The 17,965-nt window shown below is 36.6% G+C and overlaps 1 protein-coding gene and 1 long non-coding RNA gene across 2 annotated transcripts; one reads left to right on the top strand and one right to left on the bottom strand.

Moving 5' to 3' along the window:
- The first annotated feature begins 1,134 nt into the window (after nucleotides 1–1,134).
- Nucleotides 1,135–10,239, top strand: ptger2a (prostaglandin E receptor 2a (subtype EP2)). The gene is made up of 2 exons (XM_084097814.1): nucleotides 1,135–2,298; nucleotides 8,280–10,239. Exons 1-2 carry the CDS (start codon nucleotides 1,492–1,494, stop codon nucleotides 8,589–8,591), a joined length of 1,119 nt encoding a protein of 372 aa, XP_083953940.1. The 5' UTR covers nucleotides 1,135–1,491; the 3' UTR covers nucleotides 8,592–10,239.
- Nucleotides 5,056–7,215, bottom strand: LOC311072652. The gene is made up of 3 exons (XR_014604031.1): nucleotides 7,124–7,215; nucleotides 6,568–6,629; nucleotides 5,056–6,165 (listed from the first exon to the last, which is right to left on the bottom strand). It is a non-coding gene; the product is annotated as an uncharacterized lncRNA (long non-coding RNA).
- Nucleotides 10,240–17,965: the final 7,726 nt, after the last annotated feature.

Here is a 17,965-nt window from a genome sequence, read left to right on the forward strand (position 1 = left end):
GCCAGACATGAGGAGAGCTCTGCCAATCCAACCTTCATTCCCATATAGGCCTAACACAAATGCAAGCTCCAAATTTAAGGGGGAAAAAAGGGTTACACTTTATTTTAAGGTGTCCTTGTTACAGTGTAATTAGTAGTAGGCTAATTAACTACATGTACATAATTGGGGTTAGGGTTAGTATCATGTAACTATATGCATAATTGACGTATTACTATATTAACTATGTAAAATGTGTAACACTAAGATAAAGTGTTACCAAAAAAGTTTGGTTTCTTGGATGGAAATATGCCTACATAGCTAACAATATGAACAAAACATTTTAAAACACAGCAGTATACATAAAATTGTAATTGAAAATGTGTAAATGCTGTTTTATTATAACATAAAACATTAAAATACCAGGAAGCCCTGAAGTAAAAAGAGTACAAAACTTCCTTCTAAGACAGTAAAACACGTAGCAGCATGTTGTGAGCTCAGGTCTGTACAGCCCAACCTTAAAGCCATGGAAAGTTCTGTAACGTCTCTCAGCATTTAGAAACGTAAAATAAAGAAGCTGTTGGAAAAGAAGCCAATTGAGCTGTTTCTGGGTCTAAAGTTCAATGTTTCGGGCCGTTTTCAAAGGTTTTGAACAGGTCCATTCTAGAATAAGATCTAAAGAGCACTTTGGAGGACAAATGTATTTATTTGTTTATTTTATTTCATTTATTGTCATAGATCTTTCAAAAATCTGTCAAATGTATACAGTTTACATCAGTTATTTTAAGGATCCTTCTTGTCATGTAGTCTTTGGTGGTGTGATGTTTCGTTGTAATTTCAAGGATAGTGGCCATTATTTAATCAGTGGTAATTTCGACAATCATTCTTTCCTAAAGACAAATTTAGTCACATGCAACCCTTACCAAGAGACAATTTCAGGGCCATCTAAAAAAATTTTTTAGAATAGCTATTTGATTATTATTATTTGTACAAATATAGCACAGGGCTCTTTTGGGACCCCAAACTGCCAGGAAGTAGAGTCTCAACGGCACATGAGGTTCTAAGGAAGCTTGAATTTCTCAGTCCTGTGTCTGGACCAGTGTGTGTGTGTGTGTGTGTGTTGAGGGTGGAGTCAAGACGTTGTTTCACCAGTCAACAGCTCATTCAGCAGAGGAACTCATGGCTCACACTACATTCTCCCACCACTGCCTCTTTGCCTCGAGAGCATGTGGCAGACAAAGAGGCAAGTCTGTCTGACACCAGAGGTATTGAAATACTGCTATGGTTCTGCAATGCGGTGCACACCATGCTTAGATTGATGAACTCCATGATTTTTTACCAGGATGAACAACCTTTAAGCTTTTAAGATTTTTAAATTGAATGCAGTTTTTCTGATGTAGAGTTGGGTTTTCTCAAACATGCCAACCTAAACTAATTCAAGGAAGCTTTTCACTTGAAGAACTTTGAGGTTCCAAGAAGATATACAACAGGAGCGTTAATATATCCACTGCTGGAATGGGGACAGAGAACATAACCTGTCGTGACAGTCTGAACCTGACGACGAACAAGGGCCCGACCATCAGCGCGATGATGTTCGCAGCTGGAGTGCTGGGGAACCTGGTTGCGTTGGTTCTCCTGGAGTTCCGCAGGAGGAAAGAGAAGAACCGGGCGCGACAAACTCTGTTCCATTTGATGGTGACCACGTTGGTCATTACGGATCTAATGGGCACCTGCATGATCAGTCCCCTTGTGCAGATTGCACACTTAACTAATACCACACTAGTTGGGATGACTGAGTCTTCTGCAGTGTGTCAATATTTTGGATTTGCAATGACTTTCTTCAGTCTGGGGACACTTTCCATCCTCCTCGCCATGGCACTGGAGAGGTGCATCTCCATCGGGTACCCGTACCACTATGGGAGGCACGTCACCAAGCGCTGTGGATACATCACCATCCCTTGCATTTATCTAGTCTGCTTTCTATTCTGCTTGATGCCGTTTGTAGGCTTCGGGGAATACGTGCAATACTGTCCAGGGACGTGGTGTTTTATTGACATGAAGCCTAAGAAGCCTGAGGACCAGACTTATGCCAACGTTTATGCCACCGTGTTGCTGCTTATTATTGTAGTTATAGTGGCATGCAACTGTTTTGTAGTTTATCATCTGGTGTTGATGAACCGGAGGCGCAAAATGAACCGAGGATCGGTGCAGACCCGAAGTAAAAGAGACAGGAGGCACTTCTCATGGGCAGAGGAGGTGGAACATCTCATTCTTCTGGTCTTCATGACAGTCATATTTGTCATTTGTACCCTGCCATTAATGGTAAGACTTACAGTATCTTATTAGGATTAAGGAAAGTGATTTGTTGTAAATTCACTAAAATATTTTAAAAAGTCCTTCAGGCATCAATAAACTACTTTATAAAGAGAGCGGAAATTAAATACATGTTATTGTTAAAGTGTATGATGTAAAAAAGAGGGTAAAACATATTTTTTATATTTCACTACTTATACTTAATACTTAAAATGAATGATATTGCAAACCTTCTTATCCCTAGAGAAAATATATTCCTATTAACAACAATATCAGAAGTTGCAAAAGATAAAAGATGAATAAGAAACAATATTAATAGATATGAAAAGATGGTATAATATAATATAATATAATATAATATATATATAATATAATAACTGCAAACGGGCTTGCTTATGTACTACAGAGACATTAATTTGCAGATAAATCATGATTTTTTATTTATATTTTTGAAGTTGAAGTATTTTTTTCTTGTCTTCATTTATAATGTAGCTGTCATTTATATTCAGGTTATAAAAAAGAGACATTATCGCTTAACCATCTTTTGCAGATTAAGTCTGGTTAGATTTGGACAAAGTAATTTAAAAGCAAACAACAGGTTTCATGGACGGATGCTTCCATATTATAGTTCCGGTTACTGGGCATGGGGATGTTATGGTTTCTAAGTAACCGCATATTTTCTTGCTGATTTATTGACAGAAAGGAATGGTTATAAAAATGAAAAAGGTTTTAACCTGTCTTGGAGAAGCTGGTATTTATGAAAAGAATTGCCACAGAAACATAAGTGCATGAAAGCATTTAGCGTTTCGAAAAGGACGGCTTACTGAGATCTTGATCAAACCCAAGATCGTGATATGGAGCTACTTTCAAAATCATCTCACCTCCATCAGAGCTTCTGTACCAACAATAACTGACAGTATGAGATTTAGATAGCTGGAGCTTATTTATTCTTGTGTATTATTAATTCTTGTGAAAAGCGACTAGATTGTGGTTGTGACACACAAAGACTCTAGGTACTGACAGACCAAGTCTAGCTGAAACCAGACTCAAATCCAGCTCTTCAGTCACCTGGAACTATGCCAGCCATGTTAATTATTTAGAAATTACATCAACAGTAGGTGAAATGACATTAAAGTATTACAGTTTAATATTCGTGGCTCCTTCTGCAAACTTATTGCTGATTCACTGGTTTGAATTGAGTTTATTAAGGACAACTGAATTTCAGCATAAATTACAAGTAATGTAATTTCAGATCCCAGCAACCCACTGACTAAATTTGTGGGACGGGCAACTAGGTAAATGTAATGATGGAAGGCTCCTGTCTGGTGAAAGATCATGCATAATCAGAATCATTAGATTTCATAACAAAAAGGAATCTTTTACTTGATCAAATAGAAATGTTTAGTAAAACATGATTTTTAAATGTATATTTGCACTGATATGGTTCTTTTCAAACCATTAGTCACCACCAAATAAGGAATTTTGAAAAGATTCTGCATCAGTGTTTACTCTTTTTTGGAGAAAATAACATATGAATGCCATGGTTTCTGCATATTAAAATGGGATAGAAGAAAGTATTTTAACATCAAAGAGATTACACACTTTAGTTTTAAGACTCCAGTTTGATGAAATGCAGTGCATGAGAATTTCGTAATAGCCAACTTTCATTATACGTCATGGTCTGTGAAAAAAAACAATCCTATTAGGAAAAATATAACTTCTACAGTGTGTTTACCATCACTTTTGTGTGTGATAAAGGAAAAATGAAACAAAGGCTTATGTAACTATAAACTATGAGTAGAGGTAAGCAAACTTAGGAAAATAATATGAATAATTTCTGCTCTGTTTAGGAGAATGAACTGTGAAATGAAGTTTTTTACAGTGATCTTGTGAGTCATTGATGGGAACTCCAAGATGAAGACATCTAGAGAGTGGATTGTATTTTTTACATAACTGCTTCCATGGGTGACAGAAATAGCAAAGTTTTGACAGACTGTGCCTTGTACTGTTTATATTTTTTGAGTTGTTTTATGCACACACAAAATCTTACGAGACCACATAAGTGTTTGCTGAAATCTCAGTCAATCAGGGGAAAATGACTGATAGGTCTCTTGCCTTTTAAATTCCTATCAGTAATTTAGAGTAATAACATATTAACGTGCACGTTGATGAAAGTAATGCGATTAAAGCGCGTTATCTTGTGCGTGAGATGAAACACATCCACGTTGTTGTCATTAATATTGATCAATGAAATGGTGTCTTATAGAAGCTTTCATACAATGATAATGGTTTCTCCGATTAGATATGATTTGTGGGATGTGGAAAAGTAACATGAATTATTAAAACCATGAAATGCAAAACTATACTTTGGACCAGACAGTGTATACAGTGACTCCGCATATCTCATCTCAATGCTTTCATTACAACTATTGCTAGCAGCTGTCACACTACATGCTAAATTTACATGGTGATATGTAACCAACTGTGATTAATTATTAATTAATTGAGTCTACACTGTAAAAATAAAAGGTGACTGGAGGAACCTTTTGGGGTTCTTCACTTTGCCACACCGGCGGAACCGTCTGTAGATCCTCTAGGCACCCTTTAAAAAGGGGCGGTTCTCTGAGGAACCCTTATATAAGGCACTGTGTGGAACCACTTTGGGTGCCTCCAGGAACCAAATTTCACTTTTTTAAAATATTTAATTTCATGTTGTTACTATGGTTACTTTTGACTTCTATTATAATAAACAAATTGAAACAAATACAAAATAAGAATTGTTTATTACATATTTGATATTCATTTTTATACATACACTTCCATGCACATGGGGAAAAAAGTACTATAAATATAAATTATAAACTATAAATTAAAATCAATGAATACACAAATAAAATAGTATAATACATAAGCAAAATGAATAATCAACCATGTATATAATAGATAAACAAGAAAATACATCTCAACAAAATGCATGGAAACACATATGTTCCACAAAATAAATCAATGTAAAAAAATTACATTTTGACTAATTAAAAATGTCCATCTTTACTTAACTTTAAGACATTTGTTTCAGTCCGATGGTAAGTCTGACATCACTGTTTCCAAGTCCAAAAGCTCTATCAGATGCCAAAAACAAACAAACAGTGCTAATATGCACTCATTGTGCTGTAATATTCCTGAAAATTATGATCCTAACCTTTATCTCTATACTGAAATCTTAGATGGTTAGTTATTCAGCTATTTTGAATCATAAAATGTTGAAGTCTGGGATGCCGTTAGACTGGAGACTGTAATGTACACTATGGCTTTTGAAAAGCTTAAATGTGTGACTTGAATCAACAGTATTCATAAATGGTTGTTGAGTATTCTCATGAAACAAGATAGAGGAAGTAGAAGTAGAGGCTTCGACCCAGAAACAGTATTAAGGTGCAGTAAAATTATCTGTTGTTCTGTGAATGTTCACTGGTGAATTCCAGTCATTTCAATAAGAATTTACATGGTCAGCAATTTCGTTTGTGGTCAGAAATGTCACTATGGGACCAAGTTGGTGTGAGGTACTTAAAGAGTTAGAAAAGTGAAGAGGTGCCGCAGCTTCGTTTTCCGTTTGTTTTTCCTCTGTTCTGGTGGATGGTCCAGGCACTTCAGTGATTTTCAGGTCTACAGGAGAATTTTTATTCTTGTTCAAACTTGTATTTCAGCTTACCGAGATCCCTGCAAAGTACAAAATTTACTGTTAGTAAGGTTATTAAAGTGATAGTTGTGAAATTTAAATAATTTCCTCAGCCTTGTGACGTTCCAAATCTGTTTGACTTTCTGTCTGTGGAACCCAAAAGCAGATCTCAGGCATAATGCAACCCCAGCCATTCAATTTCACTGCATGAAACACAAGCAGAAAACAATTGTGTAAATCATTCATGAAACCATTCTTATGTACACTTGTCTAGCTCAATTCAATGCAACAATTTATGTAAAAATAGTTAAGCTCCAAAAATGTCCCAGAAAAGATCCTAAAAATAATCAATGAGTTCACAACTCATGTGTTATGGGTTGTGTTGTAAGTCTTCTGAAGCCATATAATAGCTTTTTATAGTGATAATAATAATATAAAATAATAGTGATATTATTTTTCTGAGTAACATGAATGAGATTTGAGAGCATGAGGGAAGATTTTCAGAGAATAACTGATTAAAAAAACACAAGTACACAGTCAAACAATACAATTTCACACAGAGAAAGTTAGTAATAAAGTACATGCATGTGGTGCAGGTAACTTACTGTAATTCAATGTTGCCTCAGAAATGTTCAGATTATTTTAGAAATGTAGCCTAATGGTTGTTCTGGGGAAACAAAAGAACAAAGCTGATTATTCACAACATAATATTTATTGACCAGTAAATGGCTTTAAAATTGTAACGTATTTGAGAGAATGGGGGCACCTGTAGTAAGTAAAGTTAGGCTAAACAAAAACAGACCAAACTATATTAACCTGCTTTTGTTATTCATAACAAACGCCAATGACGCCAGCAGGAATCAGCTAAATTAGTTAGGCTATATCAGCAATTTGTACAGAATATGTTGAATTGAATGACTAAATCAATCTAAGACAATAAGTCAATAATTTGCATTATGTTCATTAGATCAACGTAGTTAGCATCGCGGCTAAAACCTTCATACCAGATACTGTGCAATAAGCGAGTGGTAAACACTGTAAAAACATAGTATAATAAAATGTATAATAAATTTAGTTTATATATGTGTGTGTGTGTGTGTGTGTGTTTGAATATATAGTGAGTAGACTCTGTATTTATATTTATTTGGCGAGTTTACAAACCTTGTAATGGAGAGCCGAACAAACGGCGGAAGCTTTGATGAGGGGAGCCGTTACTTTCAAACCATGTTTCAAACCTGATGACGTCGATCAGCTGAGCTTTGTTGCGCGCGAGCATCACTGAAGCGACGGCAGCAGTTTCGTGACATAATAAAACTTCTCTCCTCCTGGTTCTTCTTCTTCATATTATTAATATTATTATTATTTAGTGTTGTTGTTTAAGGTTTAAATTACTTAATAAAATAGGCCTATACTAAATAAATGTAAGCTACCCAGGTGAAAAAGACGTAGGCTACTGTTAAATGTATTAAAAATGCATTAAAGTATATTTGTATTGTAGGTCTACTAAAAACACACTCAAGTACATTTTTAATACATTTAATAGTAGGCCTATGTCTTTTTCACCTGGGTATGTATACTGAATCAAACTTAAGCAGCCTATAATAATAATAATAATAATAATAATAATAGGATAATAATAATCTTATTCTGGCCTCACTGAACCATTGGGTTACTCCAGATGCTGGTTTTAACATAAGAGATCTTCCAGGAACCACTTAAATGTTAAAAGATCTTCCAATAACCCTTTTATCACATTCAAGTTCCTCTATTTTCCCCCAAAGCACTTCGAGGTCTCATGGTAATGAAAAAGTGACTCCAGAACCTCTGAACTAAATACAAAGTGCTTAAAGGATCCCATAAGTTCCAGCAAGAACCTCAAAGATTGTCAATGCTCCTCCAGTAACCCTACTATAGGAGAAAGAGCTTAGAGGCACCTAAATTACATTTTGAAGTTCCTTGAGTATCCGACAGGATATTTGAGGCTCCTTTAGTTTTTACAGTGTAGATAGATCTAGTTTGAAAATATTCTATCAATATTTATCTAAAAGGCCTAAAAACCAACAATGCATTAAGTCTACATTGACCAGAAATAAGATTTGCAATTGCTGATGCTCTTCTGAAAAATTTATATCAAAGTTTTTGGTTCTTGACATTTGATACAGTATTTCTGAAAATAGATATGCATCTTCATGCTTCTCTGGTTTCGTTTGTAAGTCTCACTGTGTTGTGCTCGGAATAAAAATTAGTTTCCTATGACATCACCATCTGTGGTTAATGTTCTGTGGTTAATGTCTCTGAATTACCTTCTTCTCTCTAGATCCGTGTGTACATCAACTCCATGGTAAAGGATGAAAAAAACATGACAGAGCCTCAATACGAGACTGATCTAATAGCTCTGCGGTTCCTCTCGGTCAACTCCATCATTGACCCATGGGTGTTCATCATCCTCAGCCCCTCGGTTCTGCGCTTCCTCTGGGGGGCGCTGTGTAAGACCCCCTTAATGCCCTCCAGGAACTCCTTGTTCAAAACGTCCATTTCCAAGAATCCTGCAGGCCAAATCGAGCTGTTCCAACCCAGTTCCACCTGTGTGCAGACCACACACCTCAGCAAGTCTGTTCAGATGATCTGAAGTGATGAGGACAATGACGATGGACTGGATGATTCCATCTAAAAATCGATATGATTTGGAAGGCAAGACTCATCAAGGTTTAAAATTCTTAGATAGTATTTCAAAATTCCAGGATCTTATCAGTTGACAACTTAAACAAATTGAGGAAAACTGTTGCCTTAAAATTATTAAGTAAATAAACTTCATGTGTACTTGAAAAAATTAAGTTATGTGAACTTGACAATTCCACATAACAGTTTTTTTTTTTTTTGTTACGCATGAAGTTTATTAACTTAATCAATTTAAGGCAACGGTTTTCCTTAAGTTAAGTCAACTGATCACTTTTTACAATCTATCTATCTATCTATCTATCTATCTATCTATCTATCTATCTATCTATCTATCTATCTATCTATCCATCCATCCATCCATCCATCCATCCATCCATCCATCCATCTGAGAACATCTTAACTGATTTGTCTGCCATTCCAAAGGCGATCTGGTTTGTTTGTTGATCTAAAAACAGATTCAGAACCTGAGTGAGATAAACCCAAATGTGAGGTCAAAGGGATACGTTATGTTCCCTCAACCACTACAGTAATTGTTTTGAGACCAGGAGCCCTGTTAACTGCAATTACCTGAAGAAGTTGAAAAATGTTTAAGGCATGTTCAGCGGGAGTTAATTCATGGAGGATTTTTCAGTTTTGCCGGGGATATTCGGTGATTGGACTGTTTAAAAACAGAGGAACTGTCCTGAAGCTATCGTTCCATGATCATTACTCATCCAAATGTTCTGCAGGCTTCAGGCTTGTGTTTTTCAGGTTAATGGTAAAAACGGCACGTTCTCCTTTGGACACGTTTGTTGTCAAGTGACTCATATGACGTAGTTTGCCTTTCAAGTAATTCAGTTCTTCAAATGTTACATATGAAAGCTGTCTGCTTGTATTTATAATCTCAACATATTTATTGTGCTTTAATTTATGGTAATACAACTACAAGTCAATGACATATACGTGTCTTCATATGTATGTAGGCTGACATGAATCAGTCATTTCTTTCATGTGAGAGATTCCGATTGTACATAATTGTACATAAGTATAAGCATTTAAGCATGACGACATGCGTGGTGCCGTTCAGTAGCTACAGACCTGTTCTTTGTGTCAAGATACTTGTTTTTATGTGCCTTTGAAGGTCTTGAATGTACTTGTGAAATAATGTGTTATCTACGTATGCATGTAATTTATGTTGAAGTGTTGTGAAACTGTTTAATGTGACATATTCTAAGCAAGTCATAGCCATTGAGATGCACTTCAAAACGGAGCAAATCAATAAGAGATTGATAAGATAAGAGATGCATTTTGAATTTGAATATAAGGAAGTATTATCTGTCATTTTTAACAAAAAAGTTGTTTGTCAAGACAAAATCATGTCGTGTGTGGTTTGAAAGTGTAAAAAAAAAAAAGTTTAAAAAGCCTTTAAGTTTGAAGGTCTATAGGCCTTATGGACAGAGAAAACAATATTTAAATTCCAACTCATGAATAAAAAGGGAGACAATTTTTCATTTCTGAATTTTGCCCAAACCTGCTCAGGACTCGTGTCTCTTGACAAAGAAATAAATAAAGCATGCATACTTTCCCTGAGGCCATAAATAAGTATGCGAACACTGAAATGCTTGTTGAGCGCATTGCTTGCACATGGTCCTGTTGTACATATTTAATGTTCTTGCATTACAGTGCTGTGATAAACCATGTGACTCAAGGGGGTGATAGCCTTGCCATGTGTTTTATTCCAAGTTACTAATTCCTCTGCATGTTTATCAAACTTTAATTAACTTGGTTAGCAATTTTTTTTCTTCAAACTGCTGCTCTGCCATGACAGTAACTGACCTGAACTGACCATAGAAAAAACACATTGCAATGGTATATCTCTGAATGCAATTATGTGTGAAAATATGTGAAGCTTAAGTTTGCGTTTTAAGCCTTGGGCCGCCTACATAGAGTACTCTCTAACAGACAGGAATGTCTAACGTGTTTGAGGGTGTGAAAGGAGCCATGCCAGTTTGAAATCAACTCCACTCCACATTTTCAGATGCCTACGTCAGGTTCTGCTCGCATAATGCAGAGTTTCCTAAGTAAATATTTTAGGTCAAAGGGGTTCAGCTGACAAAAAAGTTTGGGAATCTCTGGCATCATAGGGGCCGATCCTGTGGGTGCTCCGGGGCTCAAGCAACCATGCCAGATATTCTCCAATCAAAAAATCTATTGAAATTCAGGAACCTCTCTGATTGGTGGACAGCACATCTGGTCCCGGAGGGTGGTAATACACACACAGTTCTACTTTTACCATATAGCTTTAGGACATAACAACCTGACATAAAAGCTTTCTGCTTTTTGCACTGTGATAAATTGCTTTTTTAAGTAATTAAATGCAAAATGATCAGGTATATCAGCTAGAGAGTGACTCACAACAACACTCACAGAATACGTGAATGAAGATGTTTATGTTTGGTTGGGATAATGTAGACACTAATTCTATGCAAATTCTTCACAAGTCACGAATAACTTTTGTGTAATTAATTCATCAAGCGCACAATCGCATGGAGATGAAGATTGTACTCTTTGAAAAAAAAAAACTAACACCAAGTATTGATAACAAGTATTGAGTGATTTCATGTTAATATTTTAAAACATTTGTTGCGTATCAGTGTGTATCAGTGTGAGCACCCACCAGCAGAAACATAAATCTCCACCTATGCCAGGCATAACGGACAACTACCCATAAACTCAAACCATACTTATTAAAGTTGACATGAAACAGAAGTTGCGATAGACTTTTCTTCCCTTTTGTGACGTATGTCCAAGTGAATGACATCTCGAACAATAAAGAATGTAGGGCTGCTCTTGATTTTGTCCATTGGGAATTGATTGGATGGTTGTTGTTTGTTATTGCTGTGATGTCATGTGAGTGACAGGTTGCTCCGCCCTCGCACCAGTGATCACATCATCAGAGAAGAGAAGAGATGTCGCTGTAGGGGAAGTTATTTTGTTTAAAGATTACGAGGGCACATGAATTATAAAAAATAATGATGAGCATGTCATCATGATTGTCAGCAAATCATTTATAATAAATACTGAATTAAAAAAAAATTCATGTATTTAAAATCAATGGATTCAAAGCATTTTTTGAGTGGAGGAAATACACTATGAATTAATACACTACAAATCAATACAAAAATATGCCAGTTAATTCTGTGGGCAGAAAAAGTGCAAAAATGGTTGTATACCAGGTAAATATTTTTGACTTTTGCTTTGCTTTGGCACATTTCTGGCAAAACTAATATGTGTAATATGCCTAATTTACATAAACTAGATTGCAGTCATGATCAGTTCACATGTGCATGGCTCAACGGAAAACACACTGGGTTTACACATCTGACAAGTGGAACAGAACCCCCCATAAGTCTATTAATCGTTCGGCAGATATGAGGATATCAGAGATCAAGCTCACAAAAATAATTCTGTTTATTTTATCTGAAAGATCATTGCAGTTACTAAAAGTTGAAATCACTTAGCTTCAGCCTGATTGTGGGAACTTGAGTTTTTCACAAGACAAATATCAAAATATGCGAATATTTAGATAACAGCGCAGGGTCTGATGCTCGTGACACGGTGCACCCATAGGGAGTGTGGGAAGAAGGACAAAGTCAGATCTTGATCGCTCAAACAAACCTCGTCTCAGACGTCATGGTAACATTTCTATATAGCAAACCACAGCAGGTGCCTGAGGCTGTCTTGAGAGCTAGAATTTCCTGTGGTTAATTTGGTGATTTAGCCTACACTGAGAATTCATAAAAGTGTTCAGAACATTTATTGCATCGCTGATGAGATACAATTAGATTTAGAAGCCTTGGCTTAAATTGTCACTATCACTCCTCAACCACTTTTTATTTCTCTGAATACAGAGGCAATGAAGTGTCAACTTGATTTGTTGTAAAATACCTTTAAGTGATTCCCATGGTGCCTGATGCCTTGTCTCTCGCCTCTGCAGTGTCTTTACACCGTTGTGTGAAAGTCTATTGATTCAGTCCATTGATTCTGAATGATATATTCACAGACTTAAGATCACATTAAAATCGCTACATGAGCCGTTTCGGCTTCTATACTTGTTTATTATACCTGTGTAGTGTGTAGTCAACCATTTACAATTTGCATAGGTGTCTGCTCATGATTAATTGTCCATTATGTATTTTAAGATAATAGCATGTTAAACATCAGTTTACGACTGAAACGAATAGCCTATGTTGTGTCTTAATTGTATACATCTCATTAAAACCTGCTAAAAAAATCTATATTTCACAATATATAAATATATAACAATATAAACTATACTGCCAAAAGTTTTAGGACGTCTGCCTTTACATGCACATTAACTTTAATGACATCCCATTCTTAATCCGTAGGGTTTAATGTGGAGTTGGCCCACCCTTTGCAGCTATAACAGCTTCAACTCTTCTGGGAAGACTTTCCACAAGCTTTAGGAGTGTGTTTATGGGAATTTTTGACCATTCTTCTTGAAGCGCATTTGTGAGGTCAGGCACTGATGATGGACGAGAAGGCCTGGCTCGCATTCTTCGCTTGAATTCATCCCAAAGGTGTTCTATCAGGTTGAGGTCAGGACTCAAACTCGTTCATCCATGTCTTTATGGACCTTGCTTTGTGCACGGGTGCACAGTCATGTTGGAACAGGAAGGGGCCATCCCCAAAGTCGGGAGCATGAAATTGTCCAAAATGTTTTGGTATGCTGAAGCATTAAAAGTTCCTTTCACTGGAACTAAGGGGCCAAGCCCAACCCCTGAAAAACAACCCCACACCGTAATCCCCCCTCCACCAAACTTTACACTTGGCACAATGCAGTCAGGCAAGTACCGTTCTCCTGGCAACCGCAAAATCCAGACTCGTCCATCGGATTGCCAGAGAGAGAAGCGCGATTCATCACACCAAAGAACACGTCTCTACTCCTCTAGAGTCCAGTGGCGGTGAGCTTTACACCACTGCATCCGACACTTTGCATTGCACTTGGCTTGGATGCAGCTGCTCGGCCAAGGAAACCCATTTCATGAAGCTCTCTACGCACTGTTCTTGAGCTAATCTGAAGGCCACACGAAGTTTGGAAGTCTGTAGCTATTGACTCTGCAGAAAGGTGGCGACTTCTGTGCGCCGCACCATGCGCTACCATTTCATGACTGAGTTGCTGTCGTTCCCAATTGCTTCCACTTTGTTATAATACCACTAACAGTTGACCGTGGAATATTTAGTAGTGAGGAAATTTTACGAATGGCCTTATTGCACAGGTGGCAACCTATCACGGTACCACGCTTGAATTCACTGAGCTCCTGAGAGCGACCCATTCTTTCACAAATATTTGTAGAAGCGTCTGCATGCCTAGGAGCTTGATTTTACACAACTGTGGCCATAGAAGTGAATGGAACACCTGAATTCAATGATTTGGAGGGGTGTCCCAATACGTTTGGCAATATAGTGTCTATATACACATTTTAATTATAATCAAATCAAATATATTAATTTATATATTCATACTCATAATTTATAATTATAATATTTACTATAATAGATGTATATATACACTGTATATATTTACATAACATAAAATAAATGTATAAAATATTATAATAGAATTCTTTATTTTTAAAAAATGACAGTAGTGAGAATTTAAAAACAAAAAACAAAACACCATTCTTAATCAGAATTACACTAAACCTTAAAATTAAAAGGTCCTGAACACAATCATATTAATAGTTCTAAAATAGGCTTGATTTAGTTATGAAACATTCAATTTCTTATTTATTTTTTGATTTTGGGGTGAAATGTGAGCTGGAAATGTTGCCTTGAGATTTACCCAATTACACCAATGCTAATGAATGCCATCCATTGTAATTAGCGTCAACGATGGTAATGAAGATTGGAGACTCATGAAGGGCTGTGTGGCGCAGTGGCCTGTTTAATCTCATGGAAGTTTTCATTGTAATCACATAAAGCAGATCTAACTGTGTTTACATGCTTATTTGTTTTCTGACGCAAAGGGAGGACACATCTCTGTTGACTGCAATGATCTGCGAGGTTATCTACGAGCCCCGGCCAGAGCACCAGCGGATGACTAGCAGGAAACAGCAGGAAACAGCTGCTCATCTCTTGGGAGATAGTCGATGCCACACATCAGCGGAGACCCATCATCATGAATTACAAGCACACACTGACAAGACTCTGTAATGAACGTTGCTCATACATTTCCCTCCCTTTTCATCTCACTTTTATTTTTCACTCATTCCTACATTTCTCACTCTGGGAAAAGTGGTCAATACCAGTCCTGTCATTACTGGTGCTGTGTGAAGTTTAATGTGGTGTGAAATAAAGCTATTTGCTGAGCTCAACAGCATTGCTCAATGACCTTAGACCTTAAAAGGAAAACATTCTTCCATCATTTACTCAATTTCCAAGCCAGCATTCAGTTGTTGTTTTTTTTGTCCAATACAGTGAAAATGGGGTCCAATGTTGTAATTATTGGGAGAACTATTCCTTCAAATGAGACTTTTGCTTCTTTTGGCATCTGTTAAATGACTCTACTTAGAAAAGAAACACTCATTTCCGTTCAACGCATTTACTGAAATGCTGCAGCCTACACATGGCTAGTGCTTTGATTGAGACATTATGCTTTTAAAACAAGGACAACAGCAAGACACTATGAAACACAATTTTATAACCAGTACTGTTGGTATGCATTTCCTTTTGATATATATATATATAAAACGTGGTCATACGGCTAAAAGGCATGGACCCACTTCTATAAGACACCATTTTGATTTCTTATGGTCTCAAAAAATCAATATTTCATAAAGCAGATTTTAAAAAAGGATTTTGTTGACGGATTTCAGCCTTACTTGGTTTGTCCAATAAATTGAATAATATAAGGCTCTAGACATGGAATGCATGACCAATGTTTTTACTTAATATGATCTTGGTCCCAATGGGAAATAAAAAAACCCCACTGCAGACAGGGTTGCCAGGTTTGGGTAACAAAACCAACCCAATTGCTATTCAAAACCCGCCCAATCATGGCAGAAACTAGCCAAATCACATACTAGGTGTCACGTATAGCTGTAATGTGCGCACGACGATCGGAGATAATAAAAAACAGACTTGGGGGGGGGGGGGGGGGGGGGGTTGTCTGAGAGGTACGGCAACCACAAAATGATCTTAATTTTTTAAGTTCATGTCATAGCTACAATATCCCTCCACCCAAGAAAGAGTGCTTTCCGTTATGAAGAAAACTCTCAGAACAGGCAATTATTAACTAGCTCATGCATTTAGATGGTTTTTATTTGCCCTTCTGCTTTTGATTAGTAGAACTGAGGCAGGACTAATTAGGCATAACATTCTGTCTGTCTATGGTGGATACCAGGGGTTGGGCATACGGGAAAACACATAATATCATCGCACTGGTCATCCTCGCCTCTGAAGAGCTCAGCCAAGCTTGTAACCGATGGCGTGGACTTCCCAGCCCAAAAATAATTCAGACAGATACTTTGGAATGGGCCATATGACAAGCAGAAACCTCAGGAGAGAACAGCCCAGCCTCAATGTTCATGAGAACCTCTGCTGAGATACGATTGGCGGAGGACCATGAACTGCGTGACAGAATGATGCTAAAAGATGATTGTATCAGAATCATGTTCACTGAGAGGCCTGGCTTCCACTTAAAAACTGGAGAACTACTAGCAAAGGTAATGAAAACAATAAACCTAATAGCACTGTTGTTAATTCAAGATGGAAGCACTTTAAGTCTGCTTGGACTGATTAACGTGATTTGTTTTTACAATCTGAAGCACCAGGAGTGGAGCTGAAATAAAATCTTCTTCGTGTGCAGTGCATTCCAACACAGCTTGGAGAAGATCAGTGCCTAGTGTGCACAACACTGATGGACCACTATTTTTCTGTGGCCTGGGATTTGGAAGTTGTTTCTCATTAGGCATTTCTCATTAAGCCAAATAAAAAAACTCCAAGATGAATCACAACATTATAAACTTCTATATGACACTAAAAACCATCATAAAATTGGATAAAAAGTACAAGATTGTGTATTGAAATCCGTAATGAGGGAATGAACTACATTTGTATGAAGTATTGTAATATATATAAAATTCTGTCAGCATTTGACACAGATGATTGGTGCCTGCTGTATCAGTAGCCATTGAGCTTGCATGCTCAACCTTCAAATACTTGGTTAGCATTTTCAGTAGCAATGCTACTTGCTTTCAGAAAGCTCCACCTGTATAGATCTGCTGTGGGTAATTCATGTTTGCTATATTGCACAGGAGCAGCATGTCTTACTTGCTCACAGCAGTGTGTCGTGTATTTATTGGCATAGCAAGTTCTGCAATTGCTCTGCAGCAGCAGAAATAAAATAAAAAAATATATATATTTATATATAACACATGTATAATATATATTATTAATAATAATAATGATAATTAAAAAATATAGTGATATATTATTACAATTTAAAATGATTTTCTATTTTAATATACTTTAATATACTTATATTATATTCAAATATAATTTATTTCTGTGATGCAAAGCTGAATTTTCATCAGCAATTACTCAGTGCCACAGATCCTTCAGAAATCATTCTAATATGCTGATTTATTATGAATGTTGGAAACAGTTGTGCTGCTTATTTATTTATTTTTTTTAACCTGTGATACTTTTTTTCAGGATTCCTTGATGAATAAAAAGTTTAAAAAAGAACAGCATTAATTTAAAATAGAAATCTTTTCTTAAAGGGTTAGTTCACCCAAAAATGAAAATTCTGTCAGTAATTACTCACCCTCATGTTGTTCCAACCGCGTAAGACCTTCGTTCATCTTCAGAACACAAATTAAGATATTTTTGATTAAATCTGAGAGCTGATCACTCCTCCATAGGTTTCTATGTGATTGAAACTTGCTGGCCCAGAAAAGTTATTAAAGAGATCGTTAATATAGTCCAAGTGATTACAGTGGCTCAATCTTAAGTATATAAAGCGACGAGAATACTTTTTGTGCGCAAAAACAAACAAAAATAATGACTTTATTCTACTATTCATTTCCTTCTCTCTGGGCCTCTAGTTGGTTCACGTAGTGTTTTGCGCTGCGCGTCTGTGTTGCACGTCACCACGTAGGCTCACTATTGGCCGACGCTGGTCATGTGTGTGATGCGTGATGACGTGCAACACAGACGCGCTGCACAAAAACACTACGAGGCCCAGAGAGAAGGAAATGAATAGTGGAATAAAGTCGTTATTTTTGTTTGTTTTTGCGCACAAAAAGTATTCTCGTCACT

Source organism: Abramis brama (assembly GCF_963993115.1).
Source record: "Abramis brama genome assembly, chromosome: 21".
Taxonomy (NCBI): domain Eukaryota; kingdom Metazoa; phylum Chordata; class Actinopteri; order Cypriniformes; family Leuciscidae; genus Abramis; species Abramis brama.

Coding starts and splice junctions, on each gene's coding strand:
- ptger2a (XM_084097814.1), top strand. CDS start 1,492: ATGGGGACAGAGAACATAACCTGTCGTGACAGTCTGAACCTGACGACG. Junction 2,299..8,279: donor TTTGTACCCTGCCATTAATG/GTAAGACTTACA, acceptor TCTTCTCTCTAG/ATCCGTGTGTACATCAACTC.